The sequence below is a fragment of the Nicotiana tomentosiformis genome, chromosome 9 (genome assembly GCF_000390325.3).
Source record: "Nicotiana tomentosiformis chromosome 9, ASM39032v3, whole genome shotgun sequence".
Taxonomy (NCBI): Eukaryota; Viridiplantae; Streptophyta; class Magnoliopsida; order Solanales; family Solanaceae; genus Nicotiana; species Nicotiana tomentosiformis.
In genome coordinates this window covers 67,594,675-67,619,207 of record NC_090820.1, presented here as the reverse complement: position 1 = coordinate 67,619,207, position 24,533 = coordinate 67,594,675, and the positions used below count along the sequence as shown (strand labels likewise).

Genomic DNA, 24,533 nt, shown 5'->3' with positions numbered 1-24,533 from the left:
GTCAAAAGTTGGCAATTTGAAGAACTAGAGAGTTTATAGGTTTGACCAAGAGTTGACTTTGACGATGTCACACTCGGATTGTTTCTTCAGGAATTGGACTAGGTTTACTTAGTGGATTGGAACTTATGCGCAAAATCTTGTTGGAATCTGAAATGTCTAAGTATGGTTCGGACGCATTCGACGAAGTTGGTATGTATGAAAAGTTAAGAGAAGATTTGATCCTCGATTCTGGTTTTGATGTTATTTGTGGTATTTTTAGCCTTTGGATAAGTTTAGATTATGTATTTGGACTTGCTGGTATGATTCGATAGCATCCCGAGGGGTTCATATGTGTTTTAGGGTGGTTTCGGACAATGCTTGTGAAGCTGGAATTCTCTGATTTTCTGGTGCATCGCACCTACGTGTTTTAGGTTGCAGATGTGAAGGGCGCGAGTGTGAGTTCTTGGTCTCTTTCTGCGAAGTAGATGATTCTAGGTATTGATCTCATCTACGGAAGAGGTATCGCAGTGAAAGGTTGCACCTGCGAGGTTATGCGCGCACCTGCAAGGTTGTCTTTAGTGGTCAGTAGTCGCACCTGCATGGGATTTGCACAGATGCAGATACACTTTTGCGAGGGTTGGTGCACACCTGCAAAGACTTGGCAGGCGGTGGAGTTACGCAAATGCGGTCCTTGGGTCGCAAAAGCAATGCTCATAGATACGAGGTATTTGGCCGCAGGTGTGATTGGCCTGATAGACTTCTTATTTTCGAGGGTTTTACTCATTTCTCAATTTTTTTTTTGATTTTTAGAGCTCGGCTAGAGGCGATTTTGGAGATAAATTTCACACATATTATGAGAGTAAGTAATTTCTACTTGATTTTGATTATATATCATGAATCTCCATGGATTTCTACACCCAAAATGTGGAATTTTAAGATGAAACTTGAGGTTTTTATCTATACTTTAAGAGAGTGTATTTTGAGGATTATAATATCGATTTGGACTCAATATTGGAAACTAATTACATATTTGTACTCGACATGTTATGGATTATCGGATTTTGGTTTTTAATTTGGATTTCGAGCATGCGAGTCCGGGTTGACATTTTGGAAATTCTACAAAGATCGAAGCTTTATGGATTGGGATCGCTTCCTATAACATTGTATGACTTCTTTAGTTGATGATTGGCTTGGATTTGCGTGATTTGAGGGCTAGAGTGAGATTTTTACATGATTTAAGGTTGAAGGCGAGCTCTGATGAGGTAAGTATATTGCCTAATCTTGTTGAGAGAAATAACCCTTAGGATATAATCTTATTTGTCTAATTGGAATATGTTAGAAGCGGTGTATATATGAGGTAACGAGTATATATGCGAGTGTTATGTATGATTCATGACCAGAGTAGTCTTTAGGTCGTACCATGCCTTGTTTTGGATATTGTGCTCCCTGCTATCATGCTTTATATTCGTATGACTACATGAGATTCTTGAATCATGTTAGAGATGATGTGTAGACCTTGATTCCCTATTTGAGCATGATGCTTGTTATTATTTGGCGTATTCGCCTAATTTGAGCCGTAGTTGTACACTTCGCACATGCACACCCTAACATGCTATTTTATTAGTCCATGAGTATGTGATTTGGTACTCGTTAATTATATATATGTATTCTTGTATATGTTTTCTGGGTGATGAACTGGATTGACAACACGTGAGTTATTCATGTGGCTATTATCATTATTGGAACGTGATTTTTTCGTGCAGCATGTGAGTTGTCAATGCGGTTGTTATGATTATGGCACGTGAGTTATCCGTGTCGTGTGTGTATAAGTATCCACCCCCTAGGGTCGTCCTTACATGTTTCTCTCTTGATAGCGTACACACAGGTTGTGAGAAACTGACAAGTTTCTGGTTGACACGGATAATGAAAAACTTATTAGTGGTTGGAATTTGCATCTATTCTCTATTTCCAAACTCCTTGGATATATACACGTTTCTTAATGTATATCTTCTCTATATGCGAGCTACAAAATATATACGTTTTTCATGCATATCTTCTCTATATGCTGCCTTACTTGATGAAATGATTCACGGTACATATCTTCTCTATATGATATCCATGTAACTTGACTTGCTTATTCATGCATATCTTCTCTATATGCAAATGCTGGTAGTTATTTGATACTTATGCAATTGTTGACGAGATGTTTGATATCAAATGCGTGTTTTCTCTATATGCTGAACTGTTAGTTGGTTACAATGCTTGTACATATCTTCTTTATGTGCACCACTGGCCTTATCTGGACTTCATGCTTAGATTTCGATACTGTTGCTGGGCACATGCATATGTTATAGAGCTATGCAGGTTATGTAAAGTGAGTATCCTTGGCCTGAAACCTCGTTACTACTTCGCCGAGGTTAGTTAGAATGTTTACTAAGTATATATGGTCGATTGTACTTATACTACAGTTCTATACTTTGTGTGCAAATCTTGGAGTTCAGGTGCTGTGAGTGACAAAGACCATCATTGGAAATGTACTAGCGATCTAGAATCAAGCTAACACATGTCCATGGTAGCTTAGGACTCATATTTCTGATAATGTAAACTTCAAATAGATGTTGTACTACTATTTTTTGTACCAGAGTTATATTCTTATTCTTAGTAGCTCATGACTTGTACTACCAGTCCTTGGGATATTGTATGGAGTTCAGCCATTTTATTTATTGATTAATAATGATCTTTCATTTGAGTTGTGTCATTTATTGTTTGGCTTACCTAGCAGATTGGGTTAGATGCCATCACGACTTGGTGAGATGTTGGATCGTGTCGATGGTGAAAAAAATGGTGCCTATGGAAGGTTGGGTAGTCGAATGAAGAAGATAGTGGTAGCAGAATGGATGATTTATTTATGCGATTTTTAGCAAATTATTAGGTGAAAGGTGATGAAAGATTGGTGGTATTGTGTATGTGAGTAAAAGATAATGGAGATATTTGAGTAGGTGAAGAGGTTTGAATGTATGAGGAAGGTGATATCGATGATGAAAAGATAGTGATTTTGTTGGAGGTGGGGACGGAGACTTGGCTTCATAATTGAAGAAGCAAAATGGGAGAAAAGGAAAAAGAGATTTTGCTTTTCATTTTTTTTGTCTCCCCCTACCCCTTTATTTTAGTCATCTAGTGGTTTAATATTCATATTTACGATCACATGAAATACACATATTTTGTTCAACTTACCTTTCAAGTTGTTATGAACACTCGGTTAATGGTTAGAGAAGTTTAAGATAGTGAATTTCAACAACTATAAAGGTTTATTTGGTACGAGAGATAAGGGATAATTAATTCCGAAATTAAATTTGAGATAAGTTTATCTCATATTTGGTTGGGATAAAATTGCGATATAACTAATTCCGGGATTGTAATTTTATTTTTATCCCTACAGAAGAGTGGGATAACAATACCGGGATTATTAATTCCGAGATAATTAATTCGAGGATAATTAATTTTGAGATAATTAATCCGAGGATAATTAACCCCTAAGGGGTCGTTTGGTACATGTTATAAGAATAATAATTTCGGGATAAAGTGTGAGATTAACTTTATCTCATGTTTGATTTGGGTTATTAGCTATTATCGAGATAATTTTTATACTAAAATAGTGGGGTAACTAATCCCATGAAATATGTCACCATATGGGATATTCTGAGTTATACCGCCATTGTATCAAGCGACTCGTGAGTGTTTAAATGAATCTTCATATAATTAAGGGCCAGAGTGACAAATCGTGCTATTTATACATCATGCTTTTTTATAATTTTAAAGTTAAAATAATGATATTTTTAGATCTCTTATGTGTAAAAAATATATTTTTTTATGTGTAAGAATAAATCTTCAATATGTAAAGAAACAATTAGTAATAAAATTAAAAACAAGTGTGTAAAGAGCTAATTCGATCTCACAAATGTGGGTAAGCAAGTTTGTAATTGGAATTAAAAAACTCTTGCCATGTATTCTACAGGACCCATAATTCATTTTAGAACGCAGCGGAGAGCTCAAAGCTATAGACCACTAACAGTTCCTCGTCTTCTCCGCCCCTTTCGGGCCATTCTTCTTTCTCATATAAACCATATAAGAGCTTCACCAATTCCTCTAAACCACTTCGCTTCCCACTCCTAAATCACTCCTTTAATTCGGCATTTCCAATGGCGTCGCTTCTCCATTCCAAGTCCCCAGCTCTCTCATTCTCCTCCACAATCTCTTCTCCTTCTTCTCTCCGATCTTCCGTGGCGGCGGCATTCCCTCGCCAATACAAACTCCCCGCTATCCAATCGAAAATCCGTGAGATCTTCATGCCTGCTCTCAGCTCTACCATGACCGAAGGCAAAATTGTCTCCTGGACTAAGTCCGAGGGTGACGTCCTCTCCAAAGGAGAATCTGTGGTGGTCGTCGAATCTGATAAAGCTGACATGGACGTAGAGACATTCTACGGTGGCATTCTCGCTGCTATCGTTGTCAACGAGGGCGATACGGCTCCTGTTGGCGCTCCTATTGGGCTCTTGGCTGAGACTGAAGATGAAATTGCCGAAGCCAAGATTAGAGCCAAAGGCCAATCCAAACTAGAAACCTCTCCCGCTAATACCACTACCAGTGATGCTGCTGCTGCTGCTGCCCCCAAAGTTGCGATTGTCGCCACGCCTTATGCGAAGAAGTTAGCGAAGCAGCACAAAGTTGATATCAACAAAGTGACTGGGACGGGGGCATTTGGACGGATTACCCCGGAGGATGTCGAGAAGGCCGCAGGGATTACTAAAAGCATCCCCGCTTCCACTGCAGTAGCTGCTCTGATCCCTGCTGCGGCTGCTCCTGCAAAAGCGTCTCCAACTAGCTTTCCTGACATTCCAGGGTCGACCCTTGTTCCTTTCACCACAATGCAAATTGCAGTATCAAAGAATATGATGGAGAGCCTCTCTGTTCCCACATTCCGTGTTGGATATCCAGTTAGTACGAACGCCCTTGATGCGCTGTATGAAAAGGTAAGTTCATCTATTTTGAGGCTAATATGTTGATGCATCAAATGCTGTGGTGGGAATTTCATAGAAATACCTATTTGCATTTACATTCTGGGGCTTGACATGCTTTGAAATTCAATTAATAACAGGTTAAGCCAAAAGGCGTTACAATGACTGCACTGTTAGCTAAAGCTGCAGCAATGGCTCTGGCTCAACATCCAGTTGTGAACGCCACTTGTAAAGACGGAAAGAGCTTTACTTATAATAGCAGTATAAATATTGCTGTTGCTGTGGCAATTAATGGTGGATTGATCACCCCAGTGCTTCAGGATGCTGACAAGGTAGCGTAATTACAATCTCTATTTCTAAATGAAGCAACATTCTCTTCGCATGGGTTGGTTATATTCACAATTGAGCTCGAGAAAGATGTAAAGTTTAGTGTTATAAGGCTTATCATTTTGTTACCTTGGTGTAGTTGGATCTTTATCTATTGTCTCAAAAGTGGAAGGAATTGGTAGACAAGGCTAGGGCTAAGCAACTTCAGCCACACGAGTACAATTCAGGTAACAATTTGCTTTATTTGATTTGTTTGTCTTTAAATGTGTACTTCTGTAGCTAATTCATCCAGTGAGATCTTTAAGTACTAACATTGAAAGGTTTTGTTTTCAGGGACTTTCACGTTGTCCAACTTAGGCATGTTTGGTGTGGACAGATTTGATGCTATTCTTCCTCCCGGCCAGGTTAGAAATTAGATGTAGCATTTTCTTTTATTTCTGTTTACAAGTCATTCAGTTCTTAGGAAGTAGCAACTATTCTGAAACTGGGATAATATTCAGGGGGCTATTATGGCTGTTGGAGCATCAAAACCAACTGTTGTCTCTGACTCTGAAGGTTTCTTCTCTGTCAAAAATAAGATGCTGGTATGTCTTGTATCCACTTCCTGTGTTCAAGCTGTTGCAAGTGCTAATTTCAATAATGAAAACAGTTGATGAAGTCAATCATGAAAAACCTTTGTTTCTTCCTCTCTTTTGTTGGTCGGGTTAGAGAGTGTTTAGTTGGAGTAGATGGAAAATCACAAACAAGTTTTAGTTATATAAATGCTCACTCTTATTTTATATAAGTTTCTCGCATAACTTGCATGACCCATCAAAAAATTAAATTTGTTTAGTTTTGATCTAAATTGTGGTGAAGCCATGAATGTTGAAAGTTGGAAAACAGAACGTATTACATTCGTCATCTGCCTATTGAGATCTAAGAAGCCTTGGCCTTCCTTCAGGTGATTGCAATAGAAAATCCTGTTACTTGTTTTTCTTCAACGTTTGGCGGCTTCGAGAGGATTTTAATAATAACTGCTTTATCCTTGTATTTCTTTCTTCTATTTTGGGTCTCATATCTTGTTTCATTATTTAAATTCTTTTTCAATAAACTTCGTTTGTTTGTCTTGTATATTGTTTCCACTTGTTAACTTCTAATTAAAATTCTGATTCTCTGAAAATCACATTGAGTTTATGAAACAGAAATACTGAAGTGTTATCAATGAGATATCCTCAGATCTATTACCCACATTCATCCTGACATAGCCCTGCTTTACTTCTACTTCATTAGTTCATTCCTATTCTTATCTGTTGCATTACATAGTTGTCCTACATGAGTTGTAAAAGGGCGTCCAGGGAGGTCTATAACGTTCTTGGGCTACTCCACTCATAGCCTAAATGTGTTTGGTAGAGTGGTCAGATTTTTTCACTAATTCCTTTATTTATCTCATGATCATGGTCCATGGTCTGCCCTGCATTTGTGTAAATATATGATCAGTTCCTGTACATGTGAAATCAGTGGCCTTATGATTGCATAATTTATTACAACAATAATTACGCCTCAGTCCCAAACAAGTTGGGGTCAGCGATATGGATCCTCACTTCTTTCTTTAAGCTCAACTCATATCATCGTCATTACAAAAACAAAATAAAAGTGAAAGTGAACATAGTTGTAGTAGGTTAGCATTGTATGCATATTTTAGTTCTCCAAATTACCCATGCCATCACATTAAATATAAGACTTTTTTGGGCCTTTTTGGTCTTTCACTTTAATTTTCCAATTCCTTCTCTCGATACACCACCTCCATCTCCAATTTTATCTCTCAGCTGTTTGCTAGCGTCCCTCAAATTCTGATATACCAAAAGGCTTCAAATGGAAGATCACATTTGAGAACTGAGAGCAAAAAATTAAAGTTTCGAGCCTCTGAAGAGTCCCTTGTTATTTGTGCAACTCACTTTTTTCATCTTCCAGTAGTATTCAAATCTGCAGCTCGATCTTTAATTTGTCAAATCTGCAATCGACTTTTAATTTGTCCAATACAAATGTGGTAACTCTTTTTTCATTTTCTCTCACAGGCTGAAAAGGGGACTATATTTGGTACAGTAAATGCTAATACTGATTTACTTTAACTATCAATAGAACCAACAATTGGGTAAGTTAAGTGATCTAACATTTGGTTCAATGCATTATTAGTTGCATTTTGGATTTGAATTCACCATCAAGGAACTAGAAGGAAAACCAGCCGAGAAAGAGGATAAGAAAATTGGGTTTGACTTTTTGAGCAAAAAGACGAAAAAGTCCTTCTGATTATTCTTGTTAATATGCTGGTTGGGATAATTTGGAAAACTAAACGATGCATACAATGCTAACCTACTACAACCATGTAGTAGGTTAGCAAAACCCTATATATATATATATATATATATATATATATATATATTGATAATAATAATAATAACAGTAGAGCTGTAGAGGTTCTCTAACGAGTCTAAAACCTATTACCAACTAGTAGGTATCACCTTTTTATAGCTCTTTCTCTTCAATTGTGTCCTATCTTTAGGTCTGCATTGATTCCACAGATTTGTAGTTCTTTCGAGATAACTTCCTTTCATGTGATTTTAGGTCTACCCCGTCCATTTTAACACCTTTACTAATCATACTTTCACACCTGTGGACTGGTGCATCATTGGGTCAATTCAGAACAAGGCCATCACCAACCATCTCAAGCAATCTTTTCTCATATCCTCAAAGCTTGCTACTTGCACCTTTTGGCTAATGTGGTTGTTTTTAATCTTATCTAATCTTGTGTGATCGTACATTCATATTGGCATCTGCATCTTTGTGACACTCATCTTGTGGATATGTTGGACTTTATCAACTCACTGTTCACTAACATATAGCGTAGCCAGTCTTATAGTTATTCTATAAAACTTACCTTTTCACTTTGGTAAGCATCCTTCTATCACATATACCCCAATAGCAGTTCTCCATTTCAACCATCTGGTTTAAATCCTACGCATAACATCTTCATATATCATTCCATTCTCTTGAACCAAAAAGCCTAGATATCTACATTATTTGCATTTTGGCACCCCAATCCCATCTCGTCTCACCTCAACTTTGCTCTTCTCATGTAACCATGTATTCAGTCTTACTTCTACTTATCCTACAACCCTTACTCTCTAAGGTGTTTCGTCAATTAGCATAATATCATCAGCAAATAGTCTACACCATAGGACCTCATCTTGTATTGTGTTAGTTAGCTCATCCATAACTAGGGTGAATAAGTAGGGGCTCTACCTACTGTTATTAGCAACTCCTTTGTATCTCCTAATACTGTTTGCACGCTAGTGACAACTCCATCATACATGTTTATGACATATATATTTAATATGAAATTCCTTTTTTCTCCATCACTCACCAAAGGACCTTCCGTGGTATGCTATTATATGCTTTCTCTAGGTCAATGAACACCATGTATAGATCTTCTTTCTCTCGCGATAAATTTTCATCAATCTTTTTTGCAAGAATATAGCCTCCATTATAGATCTACCGAGCATAAATCCAATTTGGTTGTCACCCTTATTGTGTTTCTAAGTCTACGCTCTATCACTCTTTCCCAGAGTTTCATCGCATGACTCATAAGTTTAATGCCACGATAGCTCGCAGAAATTTGAATATCTCCGTTCTTATAGATCGTAGTCAGAAATAGTGAATATGAATGGAACGTGTGAGAGGGACAGTCAATCTGGTGTATGCGTAGAGAGTAACAGAGGAAAAGGGAAAGAGAATGAGCTGTACACAAGATAGGAAGGCTGAAGGAGTAGAAATATCTCATTCAAATGACCAGGTGAAGTGGAAAAAGACTTGGCTGTGGCCGATAACAGCAACTATGAAAGCTATAGACTTAACTTGTTACACGTGCCTCTTTCTTTCATAACATCAAATTAGAATAGCAGCATCGAACAACGACGACTATTTCAATGGAAACTCTTCTGACATGGCAGTATTTTCTTCCCTTGTCTTTCCTTCCTTTTTTTCTTTTCTTGCTTCTCTTATCTATCTTTCTTTTCCCTTCCTCCTCCTTAATGGCATTGAGTCAACGTGCCCTCGTTGGATTGATATGATGAACCGGTGTCCTGTCATGTCGACACCGGTCGCCAATGATATCTGGAGAATTCAAGCAACATAGGTTTTACCTTTAAATTACTTATGCCTAGTGTATGACAATGTGAAAGGTGACTAAAGTGAAACTAATATACAAAATAGAATGCAGTTTTATACTGAACTGATCGAGAGGTATATTGACAAGGTCCATTGGTATGAATGGGTGGAAATGAAAAAAATGTTTCTTCATGCTATGACTATCTCCTTATATGCTTCTGTGGCTTTTCAAATTTTCACCTTTCTTTGGAGGCACAAGAGGAATATGCATAAGATGAAATTTTTTGGAGTAGCTATATAGTATTACGTGCTGCAGGACTTCTACAAATTTAGCAACTAGTTGCTGTGTAAGAAGTTTGATTATCATTCATGAGGTTACCCAGAATGCAACAGGTTGGTCGAATTTGGCTTGGAAAAGTGCATAAGTTCTTTGAAAAAGGTGCTTCTGACTGGTAGAACTTCCAGCAAAATGAAGTTATGTTAAAGCTAAAGATGGAAAATGCCAGCAAGGTGAAGGTAAGTATGGTATCATATAGATACATTCAGGATCTTTGAAAACCGTAACAGGTTTCCTAGAAGATGCCTAGTCAAAGTATGGTGATGATAAAGCGAACATCCCAGCTTTGTGAGAAAATAGAAATTGGTAGATGTCCTCTTGTTTGAATTTCAGTTGAGATCAAAAGCAGAGAAGATTAAACTTCAAAGTGGGGTAGCGGCATCAAGAGAGCACACATTGTCTTTGGACTGATGCTCCCAGTTATAGGAACACATGCCTAGACCAGGGTCTTAGGGCTGCCACTCCATCTCTGGTTAGACAAGGTTTCTAGTAATTTGGACTCTTCTGGCAGATTTCTGAACCAAATGACACACAAAAAATGGGTTGCGTCTAAGGTGGCTGAGGATACGCATAGTGGAACGATAATTGGACCCAGCTAGAGTCGAATTAACAGTTGGGGATTTTGACATAAGAGGTGCCTATCTGACCTGAACCAAAAGGAGGTGAGTTGTGGTCACAAACATGGTAGAATGGTGTGAGTTCCGGCATCGATAATGTCAACCCTTTCATCCATCAGGTATGCGAATGGGGCCACGTGCTTGTTAGATCACCAGACACCAGTAGTTTTTAAATCAACCACGTCACCATATTTATGTGATGGAATTCTTATCATGGTAGGGATGGTAGGTATGCGAAGGGTCCATCGGGTATGCGAATGGGAGCCACGTACTTGTGACATCACCAGTTATATTTAAATCAACCATGTCACCATATTTATGTGATGGAACTCTTATCATGATAGGAATTCATGCGCCTCCTGATTAGTAGCTATATAAAGTTTGGGGCCCAGTTGATTTTTGTGGCATAATGGTGTTTAATTCAGAACAATTAGAATGTTTCATGGCTAACAATTAATATCTTTTTTCATTTAGGAAATTTAGTGGCTTCTGTTGATTTGGAGCTGGATTTTTGTTCTAAGTTGCTCGGACTCTTCACTTTCAGTGCCGTACCCGTGTCGACACGACGTGGGTGTGGGTATGGGTGTGTAATCCGTGTCGGATCTGGTCAACCGATTTTGGGTACTTTGACCAAAATCAACGGAGAAATTTGGGACAGATACAATGATTTTTGAAAACAAATCAAAAGCTAGGGTGATATGGAAGAAAATGGTACCTTGTATATATAAATTTCTATGTTAGTCCTTTTCCTTTTATTTCCTTCTAAAATTCTACTCTTGTTCAATATTTTCTTCTTCTCGGAATACCTTGTAAGTTTTTCACATAATGTCTCATAATTTAGACATATTTTTATAACTCTATTTTTAAATAATTGAATTATTTTTAGCCGAATCCGCGCACCCGTATCCGTACCTGGATCTGTACCCCCGAATCTTTAAATTTAGATCATGAAGGATCTGACCTCTAGATCCGCACCCGTATCGGATACCCGCACCCGAGTCCGAGCAACTTAGCTTTTGTTTATATTTTTCCGTTTTAGTATCGTGGGGTTTGTAGAGATAACTCGGTATATCTAAGGAGTAATGATGGAGTTAGTTAGGTGGTTCAAATCACTAGTATTTGGGATTTTTTATTATAGGAATCTATTATATGCTCTCACATTTTAGCTCCTTTGACTGGAAGCTACAAGAATAAAGAGAATTTTACTCCTCGTTTGCCTTCTTTTTAATAATAATCACATGAAAAGTGAGATGCATGTGCTGAATACTTGTTGTCTCAAATGTGGTTATGAGGCCTACTATGAATGCAGATCATGTGCCCCGTGATCGGATGATCATTTCTAGGGTGGATGGGTAGTGCTTAAACAGTTAAACCTGTTTTAGTATATGTAAATATGTTCTCATTTTTTCTGTCATGTGCCTCATCAGATAGTCCCACCATGCGTCGATGGATGGTAGTCCTTGGTCATCATCTATTTATGAGTTTTCTTTTTTCACGTTTTTCTACAATAAAAACTACACCTCAATCCCAAATTAGTTGGTGTTGGATATGTGAATCCTTAACATTCATTTTGCTCTATTCTAATTGTTCCTTTCCAATAAATAATAAATTTTTAATATTACAAGTTCTGTATTTTTCTAGAGACATGCAGATCTTTAAACAAACTTAACTATACTAGCACAATTACGCCTTAATCTGTACTTGTTGGTATTGCCAATATACATCTTTTGTTTTCATATGTTCAGTTGTTCAATTATAGGTTTTCCAGATTTAACTTGTCCCTTTTTAACACCTTCAATCATCATAATTTTGCATCTATTGATGGCACACTTGATGGTTCTAAGTAGGATATGGTCAAATCATCTAGGGGACCTCCCATTTATCCCTTATGTGGTGTCTGAACGCTATTTGCACCTTCTAATTCATGTGGTCATATGTGATATAATCTAATCTTGTATCATCATGCATCCATCTTAACATTAATTTCTACAATACTCACCTTGTAGTAAGTGATGGCCATTAGTGGTGAGAAACACACTCCCATATAGTATTGGTAGTCTCCTCTATGTAGAGCTTGCCTCTCATTTGGAGAGGTATTTTCATATCGTATAGCATTCCCATAGCATTTTCTCAATTTTGGTCATACTATTTTCAGTTATATATGTTAGATATTCTTCTATCTTTTGAAATGCGGAGTCTAGATATTTGATTGGTCTTCGATTAGACATCTAGTCCTGTCTAATTGCACTTTTGACTCATCCTGTATATACATAAAGCTAGAAGATATAGCACTGTAGTCTTGATGGTTCACCGATCTACATGCATCATCAGACCATTTATTAATTGGTTATTCCTTGTGCTTGTACAGTTCTTGGATGAGTCATATATCTCTGCTTCTTCAATGGAGTCTTGTCGAACTGCAAACTTAGGCACGAGCGTAATGATATTTGGCTCTTTTATGCTGGCTCCAACCTTTTTCTGTCTTTCTTTGTGTACCGTGTTGCTTGAAAGAGAGTACAACTACTGATATTGTAATTAATCGAAGTACAATCATTTGAATGTACATGCTTTGAAGCTTAACCGAGGCCCTGCTATAAGATTGCGTGACATAACATTCTTAACCTAACCTCCTTATTATGTTATACAGGTGAATATCACAGCAGATCACCGGATTATTTATGGTGCTGACTTGGCAGCCTTCCTTCAAACGTTCTCAAAGATTGTCGAGAACCCAGAGAGCTTGACAATGTAGATGCTTTCAATCAATAGGTTCTGACCGTTTTCTGCTATGTTGTACTAAAACTTTCCGATTATATTGCATTCTTGAAATTTTTTGGAATGAAACAATAATATTTTTTCCCTTTTGCAGATATTTGGATACTTTTACCTTTTGCAAATTCTAAATATTAAACATGTTTAATGACTTAATCAAACCGGTAACAGTAGTGGGGTTAGTTTAACCTCATTAGTTTATCGAGTTGGCAGGTGACGAAAACTGATGTTCATATTTTGAAATTGCAAGTATTGACAAAACTAATAGTCATTCAAGGTGGTCAAGGATTGATTTATTCAAGTGAATGGAACAGGCAATGAAATGTATAAAAAACAAAATTCCCATTCAGGTGATTCTAAGGACAAATATAAGGTCAAATGCAAAGATTCCTTAGTTAATCTACAGTCTCCCAATCAGCGCAGTATCTGGAAAGATAACTTGATGGCTTTTGTACAATGAATGGATTCATGAAATTCTTACCTATTAGACATTCCAGGCAGTCAAAAATGTAAAAGCCCAAACACAAAGGAGATAGACATGCATGAATATCATAGAGGTAAGAGCACAGCTTCACATCAAGTGGCTAAGTCTAGCTCCCACTTAATAATTACCCTTGCTTTGTAACAAACTTCTCAATTTTTCAGATTTCTTACTACATCTCACCTTCGTATCTGGTAAATGTATATCAGTCATTTTTTTAAATTTCAATTTTCGGAAAAGAGTCCAAAATTTCTTTTGTGTAAACTGGATTATATCTGAACTTTCATAACTAAATAAGTTAAGAAGATAACAAAGATGCTTAGGACAGATCTTTTGACTTGCTAATTTGGTTTCACATCCAATATCCACAAAATGCCAATTGGCTTAATACATAAAATCCTCCATAAACTTGGCTCAGTTAGCAACTTACACACACACTATATTTCTGTTACGCCCGAACTACAATTTGTTAGGATTTTGTCCTGAATTTCTATTCTATTAGGACTCTCTTTTTTGAAAGAAGGGAAAAAGACTTCTAAAAGGAATAAATCTCCTTAATATCCTCCTCTACATTTGCACAAGAATCTTCCTTCCTATATATATATAGATATAAAGTAGGGCACCTCTCTTTGGCCTTCATGCACACGAATCTTCCTTCCCTCCTCTAACGAAGGCACCTCTCTTTGGCCTTCATTCACATTTATCTTTTTTCTGTTTTGTTTTTTTTGTTTTTTGTTTTTTCACCTCATTTTAATATAATTATCTAATTACTACACAATGAATTACACCCTTCTTGATAGCTCCAATAATTTCTGTCATAAATGAAATAAGGAGAGGGAATGAGATCTTTTCGTAACGTTTTTCCCACTTTATTCTTATTATTCACTTCAATTTATTTTAGTAATAGGCCATAAAGTCTTCCTAATTGTGTTCAAAATTCTACCTATTTTAACTAGCACCATTCATTTTCATAACTTCTATGTATCAATTATTCTTAATTCTCATGCCTTTCATCTTCATAACTTCTATATTTAATATTATCCATAACTCTCATGTCTTTCATCTCCATAACCCCCAAATCTTTAAGGCGTAAGTTATGACATTATTTTATGGAGTTTCTCCATGTATGCCTATATAAGTAAGTCATATGTTTTGGTAAGAGTTGCCAAGATAGACAAAAGATTGGTGATGTCGATGAGCGTAAAAGTTATGGAGAAGTACTGTATAATGTCAAAGATAAAGGAGAAAGTTAATACATCCATTCCGGAAAAAAATTAACAATATAAACTGTTTCTGGTATGGTACGATTTTTTTTTCCTAAAAAGGACAATGTTCTTAGGTTTTATTTCATTTCATTTGCTACGTTCTTTTGTTCTCTCACTTTTTCGCATATATATTAAAGTAATGCCACAAAGGCAACATACAGAAGAGGTGGAAGAAAACATAGAGTCAGTCACAATCGTTCAACGCTTAACATTGCCTATATCGATGGAAGAAAGATATAGAGCGTGCATCTCCTTACCAAAAATAAAAAAAAACTTGTCTGCCATGAGTATTCATCAAAATTTGATTAGATGGCATCTTATTAATTTCTTGATTACTTTGTACATTATTTTAAAGAATTTTACTTCCTTCTTGCAAAATATAATCATTGATTGGTTCTTATTCTCTAAAAAGCCAGGAGCTTATGTAATGACCTGACCAGTCGTTTTGAGCTCTAGCATATCGTTTGGCAGTTTGAGACCTTGAGTAGCTTCATTATATGTATTATGACTTGCACATATAGTCGGTTTTGATTTTCGGAAAGTTCGGAGTTGATTTGGAAGAATAATTCTCAATTTAGAAGTTTTAAGTTTGGAGGGTTGACCAAGGTTTGAATTTGGAGTAAACGACCTCGGAATCGGGATTTGAATATTCCTATAGGCTCGTAAGGTGATTTTGTACTTGGACGTATATCGGGGTCGAATATCGGATGGCCCGAGAACGATTCAACGCTTATTGTTGGAAGTTTGTATTTTGAAGGTTTTGAATTAGCTAAGTTTGACTTAGAGTGGGCTTTGGTGTTATCGAACTCCGGACGATGTTCTGGGACCTTGGATAGGTTCGTTAGTTGATTGAACTTGTGTGTGAAGTTTGATCGTAATACGGAATGTCTAAGCATGGTTTGGACGCGTTCGGCGAAATTTGAAGGTATGAAAGTTAAAGGAAGGATTTTGATCGTCGATTCGTGATTTTGATGTTATTCGGGGCGTTTCGAGCCTCTGGATGAGTTTGGATAAGGTATGGGGACCCCGAGCAGGCGGTGGTGCTGAATACATAGGCCTGCTAGACTGTCCCCTCATGAACTGACCTCTGCCCCCACATGGGGCGCCACTAAATCCACCCGAATATCGAGCCCCCTTATCCTTTGGTGTATGCTTTCGACCCTAGTGGCGGATACCCTCGAACCTCTGAGCTATCTCCACAACTTGCTCATAAGAAGTCCCCATCTCAACCTCTCGGGCCATAGTAACTTGGATACCATAATGCAAGCCCGCAATGAACCTCCACGCTCTCTCTACATTTGTGGAGAGTATCATAAGTGCGTGGTGAGACAACTCAGAGAATCTCGCCTCATAATTGGTCATAGACATCTGACCCTGCTGGAGCCACTTGAACTAACCCTGTAACTCTTCCCTCTGAATGTGTGGAATATATCTCTCCAAAAAGAGACGTGTGAACTGGTCCCAAGTCAAGGGAGGTGAATCTGCTGGCCTGCTATAGAGATAAGACTTCCACCATCTATGGGCCTGGCCCTCCAACTGAAATGTGGTGAAGTCCACCCCGTTGGACTCTAATACACCCATATTATGCAGCATGTCCCTGCAACGATCAATGAAATCCTGTGGGTCCTCATGCCGCTCACCGCCAAAGACAGGAGGATGTAGCTAGTCCATCTGTCCAACCGCTTCTGCTGCTCAACGATCGCGACTGGTCTAGGCTCTAGTATAACTGCTGCAACTGGCTAGGCTCCGCCCGCAAGTAGGGCACCTGGGGTCTAATAAATGGTAGTAGTGTGCCCTGGAGCCTGAGCGGTAGGTCTTTGTGCTCCCCCTCTCGCCTGAGATGTGGCCGGATCTGACGGAAATAGCCGGCCTGAGTCATGGAATCCATGAACCGCATAATACAGCCCATGACCTCTTGAAATCTCGGTGCAGTCATAAAATCCGTCGTGGCCGGCTCAGCTGCAGGCGCCTCATCCTGCATGATCCTCCACTGGATTCACTGGTGGTACAATAGGAGCAGCCTAGGATGCCCTCGTCCTCTAGTAGGAGTTGTGCCCCCACCCTCAGCCTCTAACAACTGAGGGAGCAGCCCCTCTGCCACCAGGTACAGCAGTAGCGCGCGTTCTCACCATCTATGAGAGAATAAGAGAAAGATATTTAGCACAACATCAATTGCACGATAAGAGATGAAGAAAGAGAAGTTTCCTAACACCCTATAGCCTCTCGAAAATAAGTACGGACGTCTCCGCATCGATCCGCAAGACTCTACTTGGCCTGCTCATGACTCGTGAGACCTATGTGAACCTAAGGCTCTGATACCAAGCTGTCACATTCCAATTCCCACTATAAGCCGTGATGGTACCCAACGTCACTGTTAAGCAAGCCAATAATGAACTATCTATTTAATTATTTATTTTATTACCTTTAAAATCATGAATTTTATTTAATAACGAAACAAAGTATAGAAAGCCATGGTGATACAAAGCAAAATAAAACATAAGAGTGAAATGGTGATATTAATAGGCAAAAACTATAAACATCTAATAGAAATATCCAAAACCCGGTGTCACAAGTGTACGAACAATCTCGAAGAATATACAAACCACTACAACTACTGTCTGAAATAAAATAGACATAAATATGAAATCCAATAGGAAGGAGACTCTGGGTGCTGCAGATCAAAGCATGGAGAGCAACTCACCACTAAGTATCCAGATAATGTGGATGCACACCCAAACAGATACCAGATGTGCCTGTGTCACTACTTGCACAATTTGTGCAGAATTGTAGCATGAGTACATAAAGCAATGAAATCCATAGTGATCCGCTCCAATTTGTGTAGAATTGTCGCATGATAGACACCGGGACGCCACGAAGCTTGACAATCTCGCGAATGTAAACCCGAACCAGCTGCTCTGAAGAGTAAGTAGTAACCACATGAATGAAATGAACTGGCTTGGTTAATCTATCCACAATCACCCAAACTGCATCGAACTTCCTCTGAGTCCGCGGGAGCCCAACAACAAAATCCATAGTGATCCACTCCCATTTCCACTATGGAATCTCTAGTTTCTGAAGCAATTCACCTGGCCGCTGATGCTCATACTTCACCTGCTGACAATTTAGTCACTGAGCTATATACTCCACTATGTCCTTCTTCATCCGCCTCCACCAATAGTACTGCCTCAAATCCTGATACATCTTCGTGGCACCCGATTGAATGGAGTACCGCGTACTATGAGCATCCTGGAGAATCAACTCACGCAAACTATCAACATTAGGCACACATAGCCTGCCCTGCATCCGTAATACACCGTCATCCCCAATAGTGACTTCCTTGGCATCGCCGTGCTGAACCGTGTTCTTAAGAACAAGCAGATGGGGGTCATCATACTGACGCTCCCTGATACGATCATAAAGAGAAGACTGAGAAACCACACAACCCAAAACTCTGCTCGGCTCGGAAACATCCAATCTGACAAACTGTTTGGCCAAGGCTTAATCATCCAAGGCTAAAGGCCTCTCTGATACTGGTAGATATGCTAAACTGCCCAAACTCTCTGCCTTGCGACTCAAGGTATCAGGCACCATATTGTACTTCTCGGGATGATAGAGAATGGTGATGTCATAATCCTTAAGTAGCTCTAACCATCTTCGATGCCGCAAGTTAATATCCTTCTATTTAAAAATATGTCGTAGACTCCGGTGATCGGTGAAAACCTCACAAGGGACACCGTACAAATAATGCCACTAGATCTTCAAGGCATGAAAAATAGCTGCTAACTCGAGGTCATCGAAAGGATAATTATTCTTATACACCTTCAGCTGTCTAGACACATAAGCAATCACCCTACCATCTTGTATCAACACCACGCCAAGACCAATGCGCGACGCATCATAATATACCGTATAGGACTCCGATCCGATAAGGAACACTAGAACTGGGGATGTAGTCAAAGCAGTCTTGAGCTTTTGAAAGCTCTCCTCACACTCCTCGGTCCATCTGAACGGAGCACCCTTATCGGTCAATCTGGTCATAAGTGCAGTAATAGATGAGAAACCCTCTACAAATCGACGGTAATACCCCGCCAAGCCAAGAAAACTCCGAATCTCCGTAGTTGAGGACGATCTAGGCCAACTCTACACTGTTTCAATCTTCTTCGGATCTACCTTGATCCCCTCACTCGACACTACATGACCCAAAAATGCCACTGACTCTAGCTAGAATTCACACTTCAAAATTTTTGCATAGAACTTCTTCTCCCTCAAGGTCTGAAGCATGGTCCTCAGGTGCTGCTCATGATCCTCCCGACTCCGGGAGTACACCATAATGTCATCAATAAACACAATGACAAAAGAGTCAAGATAGGGTTGAAATACACTGTTCATCAAGTGCATAAATGCAGCTGGGGCATTAGTTAGCCCAAAAGACATTACTAGGAACTCGTAATGACCATACCGAGTCCTAAAAGCAGTCTTCAGGATATCTGGCTCCCGAATCTTCAACTGATGATAGCCTGAATGCAAGTCGATCTTAGAGAACACTCTAGCACCCTGAAGCTGATCAAATAGGTCATCAATACGTGGAAATGGATACCTATTCTTCACTGTAACCTTGTTCAAGTGGCGATAATCAAATACATACTTGCATAGAACCATCCTTCTTCTTTACAAACAAGACAGGAGTACCCTAAGGTGACACACTAGGCCGAATGAAGCCCTTATAGAGCAACTCTTGCAAATGTTCCTTTAATTCTTTCAAATATGTTGGGTCCATACGATTAGGTGGAATAGAAATGGGTTGAGTGCCCGGTAAAAAATCAGTGCCAAAGTCAATATCCCTATCGGGAGGCATGCCCGAAAGATCCGTCGGGAATACATCTGAATAGTCCCTCACTACCGGAACAGACTCGACGGTAGGAGTATTAACACTAACATCCCTCACATAGTCCAGATATGCATCACACCCCTCTCAACCATTCGCCGAGCCTTAAGAAATGAGACAACCCTTCTAGGAACATGATCTAAGGTACCTCTCTACTCTAGCCGCGGTAGACCTGGCATAGCCAACGTCATTATCTTGGAATGACAATCAAGGATAGAGTGATAGGGCGACAACCAGTCCATGCCCAAAATAACATCGAAATCCACCATACTGAGCAATTTAAATCGGCTCTGGTCTCAAAACCACTAAAAACAATCAAACACGACCGATACACATGGTCAACAACAATAGAATCACCCACAAGTGTAGACACATAGAGAGGTGCACTCAGAGAATCACGGGATACACCCAAATACGAAGCAAAATAAGATGACACATAGGAATAAGTGGAGCCTGAATCAAATAAGACTGATGCATCTCTATGACAGACTGGAACAATACCTGTGATGATAGAATCTGATGCAACTGCATCTGTCCTACCAGGAAGGGCATAATATCTGGCCTGGCCTCCCCTTCTAGGGCGACCTCTATCTGTCTGACCTCCATCTCTAGCTGGCTGTGCAGGTGGGGTGGTGGCTGGTGCTGTAACCATAGCCTGAGGATCTGGTGGAGCACGCGGTGCCTGAGAAATCTGTGGAGGTGTACCCCATCTAAATCTGGGGCAATCCCTCACCATATGGCGAGTGTCACCAAACTCAAAACTAGCTCTCGGAGGACATCGCTGCTGCGGCTGGCTCGGACCTGATTGACTGGACTGACCACTGAAAGCACCTCGTACAGGAGGTACGCTAGACACTGGCGGTGCATAATAGGGATCCTGGGGCCTAGGAGTGGCCGGAGCATCGCTGGTGGCTGGAAGTGCTGAATGAATAGGGCAATCCATATAACCCCTGCCCTGGCGAGCTGCAGCTAGGGAAAGAGTACCACTATAAATGCCGGACTCTCGAGACCTCTTGGCCTCTCTCTCCTATATATCCCGAGTCAGCATACCCTCCAACCTCCTAGCAATCCCCACTACCTGTTGGTACACAATATCCATCTCCAACTCTCAGGCCATGCTCAATGTGATACTAGGGTTGAGTCCCTCAATAAACCGACAAACCAGCTCTCGAACAGTAGCAACCAAGGCTGGTGCATGCCTAGCCAAATCACTGAATCAGACCGCATACTCTGACACAGTCATAGAACCCTGACACAACTGCTCAAACTTTGTGCGCCATGCATCTCTGAGACTCTGGGGAACATACTCCCTCAAGAACATATCTGAGAACTGAGTCCAAGTGATTGAAGATACCTCGGCAGGACTACCCAACTCATATGTTCGTCACCACTGGTAAGTCGCTCCTCTAAGCTGGAACGTAGTGAAAGAAACCCTACTAGTCTCCGCAACACCCATAGTACGGAGGATACGGTGGCACTCCTCAAGAAAACCCTAGGCATCCTCTGACGCCAAGCCACTAAAAGTAGCAGGGTGGTACTTCTTGTACCTCTCGAGCCTACCCTGGGTATCCTCTGACGCCAAGCCACTAAAAGTAGGAGGGTGGTACTTCTTATACCTCTCGAGCTTGAGCTGCTCCGCCTCAGAAACTGCTGCCCTAACCTCAGCTGAACTTGAGCTACCGGTTGCATCGATATGATCTCTGGAAACTAGTTGACCCGAACCATCTGCTCTGTGGTACTGGCAAAGGGAGTCTGTGCTCCTCCCCCGGCCTGAGATGTGGCAGGAGCAAGTGGTATCAATCCTTCCTGAGCCAAGGTACTGAACATGCTCAAAAACAGGGCTAGAGTCTCCTGGAAGGCTGGTGCAGTAACATGCATCTCAGGTGCTTACCCTCCAACTGGAGCTACTGGTGGCTCCTCCGTAGCAGCTCGTGTAGGTTCTCTGGCTCCACCACGTGGACGTCCTCGGCCTCTACCCCGACCCATGCCTCTCACGGCTCTAGCAAGGGGCGCGGGTGTCTGGTCATCTGATCTAGCTGTACGTATCCTCACCATCTGTGAGAGAATAGAAAAAAAATAGAAGTTTAGAATCCGAAGTCAAAATCTCGCACGATAAGGAATCAAAGAATCGAAGCTATTCCTAACAGTTCTGTACCCTCCCGAAGATAAGTACAGACGTCTTCGTGCCGATCCGCGAGACTCTACTAAAGCTGCTTGTGACTCATAACACCTATGAACCTAGTGCTCTGATACCAACTTGTGATGACCTTAATTTCCCTTTGTAGGATGTCGTAATGGCACCTAGTCTCTAAGACTAGGTAAGCCTAACAATTTTGCGGAATAACAGAAACATAAAACTGAAACTCAAATCTCAACATATAACATAAATCAAATTGCGATTCAAAATAGATACAACTCCCAAAATCCGGTAGAAATAAGTCACAAGCTTCTAAGAGAAAATACTAAGGGTCTCTATACATCAAAGTCTAAAGAGAATAAGGGAAAAACATAATAAGGATAGAGGGGGACTCCGAGGTCTGCGGACGCTAGCAAAATATACCTTGAAGTCTCCACATACGGTCCAACTCACTGGTATCTGGTCTGGCAGGACGAACCTGGATCTGCACAAAATGATGTGTAGAAGTGTAGTATGAGTATACCACAACGGTACCCAGTAAGTGCCAAGCCTAACCTCAGTAGAGTACTGACGAGGTCAGGTCAGAGCCCTATTGGAATAAAAGGAAATGAGGCAGAAAAATATAATAATACAGTGAAATGACTGAGAAATGAACATCAAGAAATTTCAGAAAGGTAGTAGCATAACAAATAGAGGTAAACAATACGGGCGCTCTCGAGGTACCGCCTCGTAGGACCAAATGTAAATACAAAATAGGGGGATCTCCCGAGGTACCACCTTATAGTCCCAAAAGTAAATACACGACAGGGGGATCTACCGAGGTACCGCCTCGTAGTCCCAAAAGTAAATATGCAACTCATAAATTATGGAACAATGAATTTAAGGCAAGGAATCCTACAGTTAAAGACCGAATACAATAAGAAAGGAAACATGTAATTCAACTAAGCATGTTGCAAAAATTTCAAATGAAGGTTAATACACATAGACATGCGATACTAGGCTAAACATGGCAGTTACACATACTAAGGCAACTCAGTTAAGGAATTTAAAAGTAGTCTACTCAGAAATTAACGCGTGTACGCACTCGTCACCTCGCGTACACGGCACTCACACGTCACAAATTGTTAAAATAGTACCAAATCCTAAGGGGATTTCCCCCACACAAGGTTAGACAAGTCACTTACCTTAAATCTCGCTTAATCAATCGATAAGAATGCCTTTCCCTCGACTTTCCGACTCCAATCGGCTCGAATCTAGCCAAAACAATTACATACTATAAATATAACTACAAGGAACTAATTTAAATAATGAAACTACGACTTTAGCAAAGAATTGAAAAATCGCCCAAAAAAGTCTACCCGGGCTCACATCTCGAAATCGGGTAAAAGTCACAAGATATGAACACCCATTCGACCAAGATTCCAACCATACCAATTTTACCAAAATCCGACACCAAGTCGCCACTGGAATCCCCAAATTAAACTCTCCAAATCCCTAACCTCAAACTCCCAAATTCCACCTTAAATACACACAAACTAGGTAGGAAAATCAATGGGGAAACAAGATTATTGATCAAAAGTGAGTACAAGAGATTTACCTCAAGAAATCCCTCTAAAATGCTCTAAAAAATCGCCAAGACCCGAGCTCAAAATGTTTAAAATGAAGCAAAATCGAGAACCCTTGTATTTAAGTGTTCTGTCCAGTACTTCCGCTTCTGCGGAAATTTAGCCGCATCTGTGGCATCGCAGAAGCGACAACATACCCCTTCTGTGGTTTCCCTCTCCTGCGGTGTCTTCATCCGCTCCTGCAGACTCACTTTTGTGGGCCTCCCATCCGCTTCTACGGTCCCAGTTACCTTGCCAAATTCCGCTTCTGCGATTCAAAGCCCGCTTATGAAGGTGCACATTTGCGCAAACTTGTTCGCCTGCGACCACAGGACATGTCTCCCAAACACTCAGCCGCTTCTGCGATCACTCTTCTGCAGAAGCGACTTCGCTTCTGCAGCCTTCACACTGCACCTGCGACCACAGGCCATTTCCTCCATCCCCGCATTTGCGCCCAAATGCTCGCTTTTGCGAGCTCGCACCTGCGGTCAATCTTGTGCAGGTGTGATTACACCAAAACTGGTGCACTTCAGCTATTCTCCCAAGTTCAAATTGATCCATCAACCATCCGGAAACCACCCGAGGCCCCCGGGACCTCGACCAAATATACCAACCAGTCCTAAAATATCATAAGAACTTAGTCGAGCCTTTAAATCATATCAAACAATGCTAAAAACACGAATTGCACATCGATTCAAGCCTAATGAACTTTAAAACTTCAAACTTCTACATCCTATGCCGAAACCTATCAAATCAAGTCCGATTGACCTCAAATTTTGCACACAAGTACTAAATGGCATTATGAACCTGCTCCAACTTCCAGAATCGAAATCCAACCCCAATATCAAAAAGTCCACCTCCGGTCAAACTTTCCAAAATTCACTCAACTTTCCAACTTTTGCCAATTAATGCCGAAATGGCCTACGGACCTCCAAAACAACATCCGAACACGCTCCTAAGACCAAAATCAC

At 40.1% G+C, this 24,533-nt stretch overlaps 1 protein-coding gene and 1 long non-coding RNA gene across 3 annotated transcripts; both read left to right on the top strand.

The window, feature by feature from the left end:
* The first annotated feature begins 4,005 nt into the window (after positions 1 to 4,005).
* Positions 4,006 to 13,286, top strand: LOC104119381 (dihydrolipoyllysine-residue acetyltransferase component 4 of pyruvate dehydrogenase complex, chloroplastic-like). Of its 2 annotated transcripts, XM_018778709.3 has the most exons (7): positions 4,006 to 5,009; positions 5,135 to 5,326; positions 5,461 to 5,548; positions 5,655 to 5,725; positions 5,822 to 5,905; positions 7,376 to 7,452; positions 13,066 to 13,286. In XM_018778709.3, exons 1-6 carry the CDS (start codon positions 4,179 to 4,181, stop codon positions 7,427 to 7,429), a joined length of 1,320 nt encoding a protein of 439 aa, XP_018634225.1. In that variant the 5' UTR covers positions 4,006 to 4,178; the 3' UTR covers positions 7,430 to 7,452; positions 13,066 to 13,286. The 2 variants fall into 2 exon arrangements, with proteins under 2 accessions (XP_018634225.1, XP_009629164.1); XM_009630869.4 differs by lacking the exon at positions 7,376 to 7,452 and having other exon boundaries at positions 4,007 to 5,009.
* On the top strand, positions 7,730 to 12,998 carry LOC138899391 (uncharacterized). The gene is made up of 2 exons (XR_011410882.1): positions 7,730 to 10,537; positions 10,648 to 12,998. It is a non-coding gene; the product is annotated as an uncharacterized lncRNA (long non-coding RNA).
* Positions 13,287 to 24,533: the final 11,247 nt, after the last annotated feature.

What these genes read in the sequence shown, in the direction of transcription:
- LOC104119381 (XM_009630869.4), top strand. Translation starts at nt 4,179, where the DNA reads ATGGCGTCGCTTCTCCATTCCAAGTCCCCAGCTCTCTCATTCTCCTCC. An exon ending in TTGATGCGCTGTATGAAAAG is followed by an intron (nt 5,010 to 5,134) that starts GTAAGTTCATCT and finishes AATTAATAACAG; the next exon opens with GTTAAGCCAAAAGGCGTTAC. An exon ending in CTGTCAAAAATAAGATGCTG is followed by an intron (nt 5,906 to 13,065) that starts GTATGTCTTGTA and finishes TATGTTATACAG; the next exon opens with GTGAATATCACAGCAGATCA.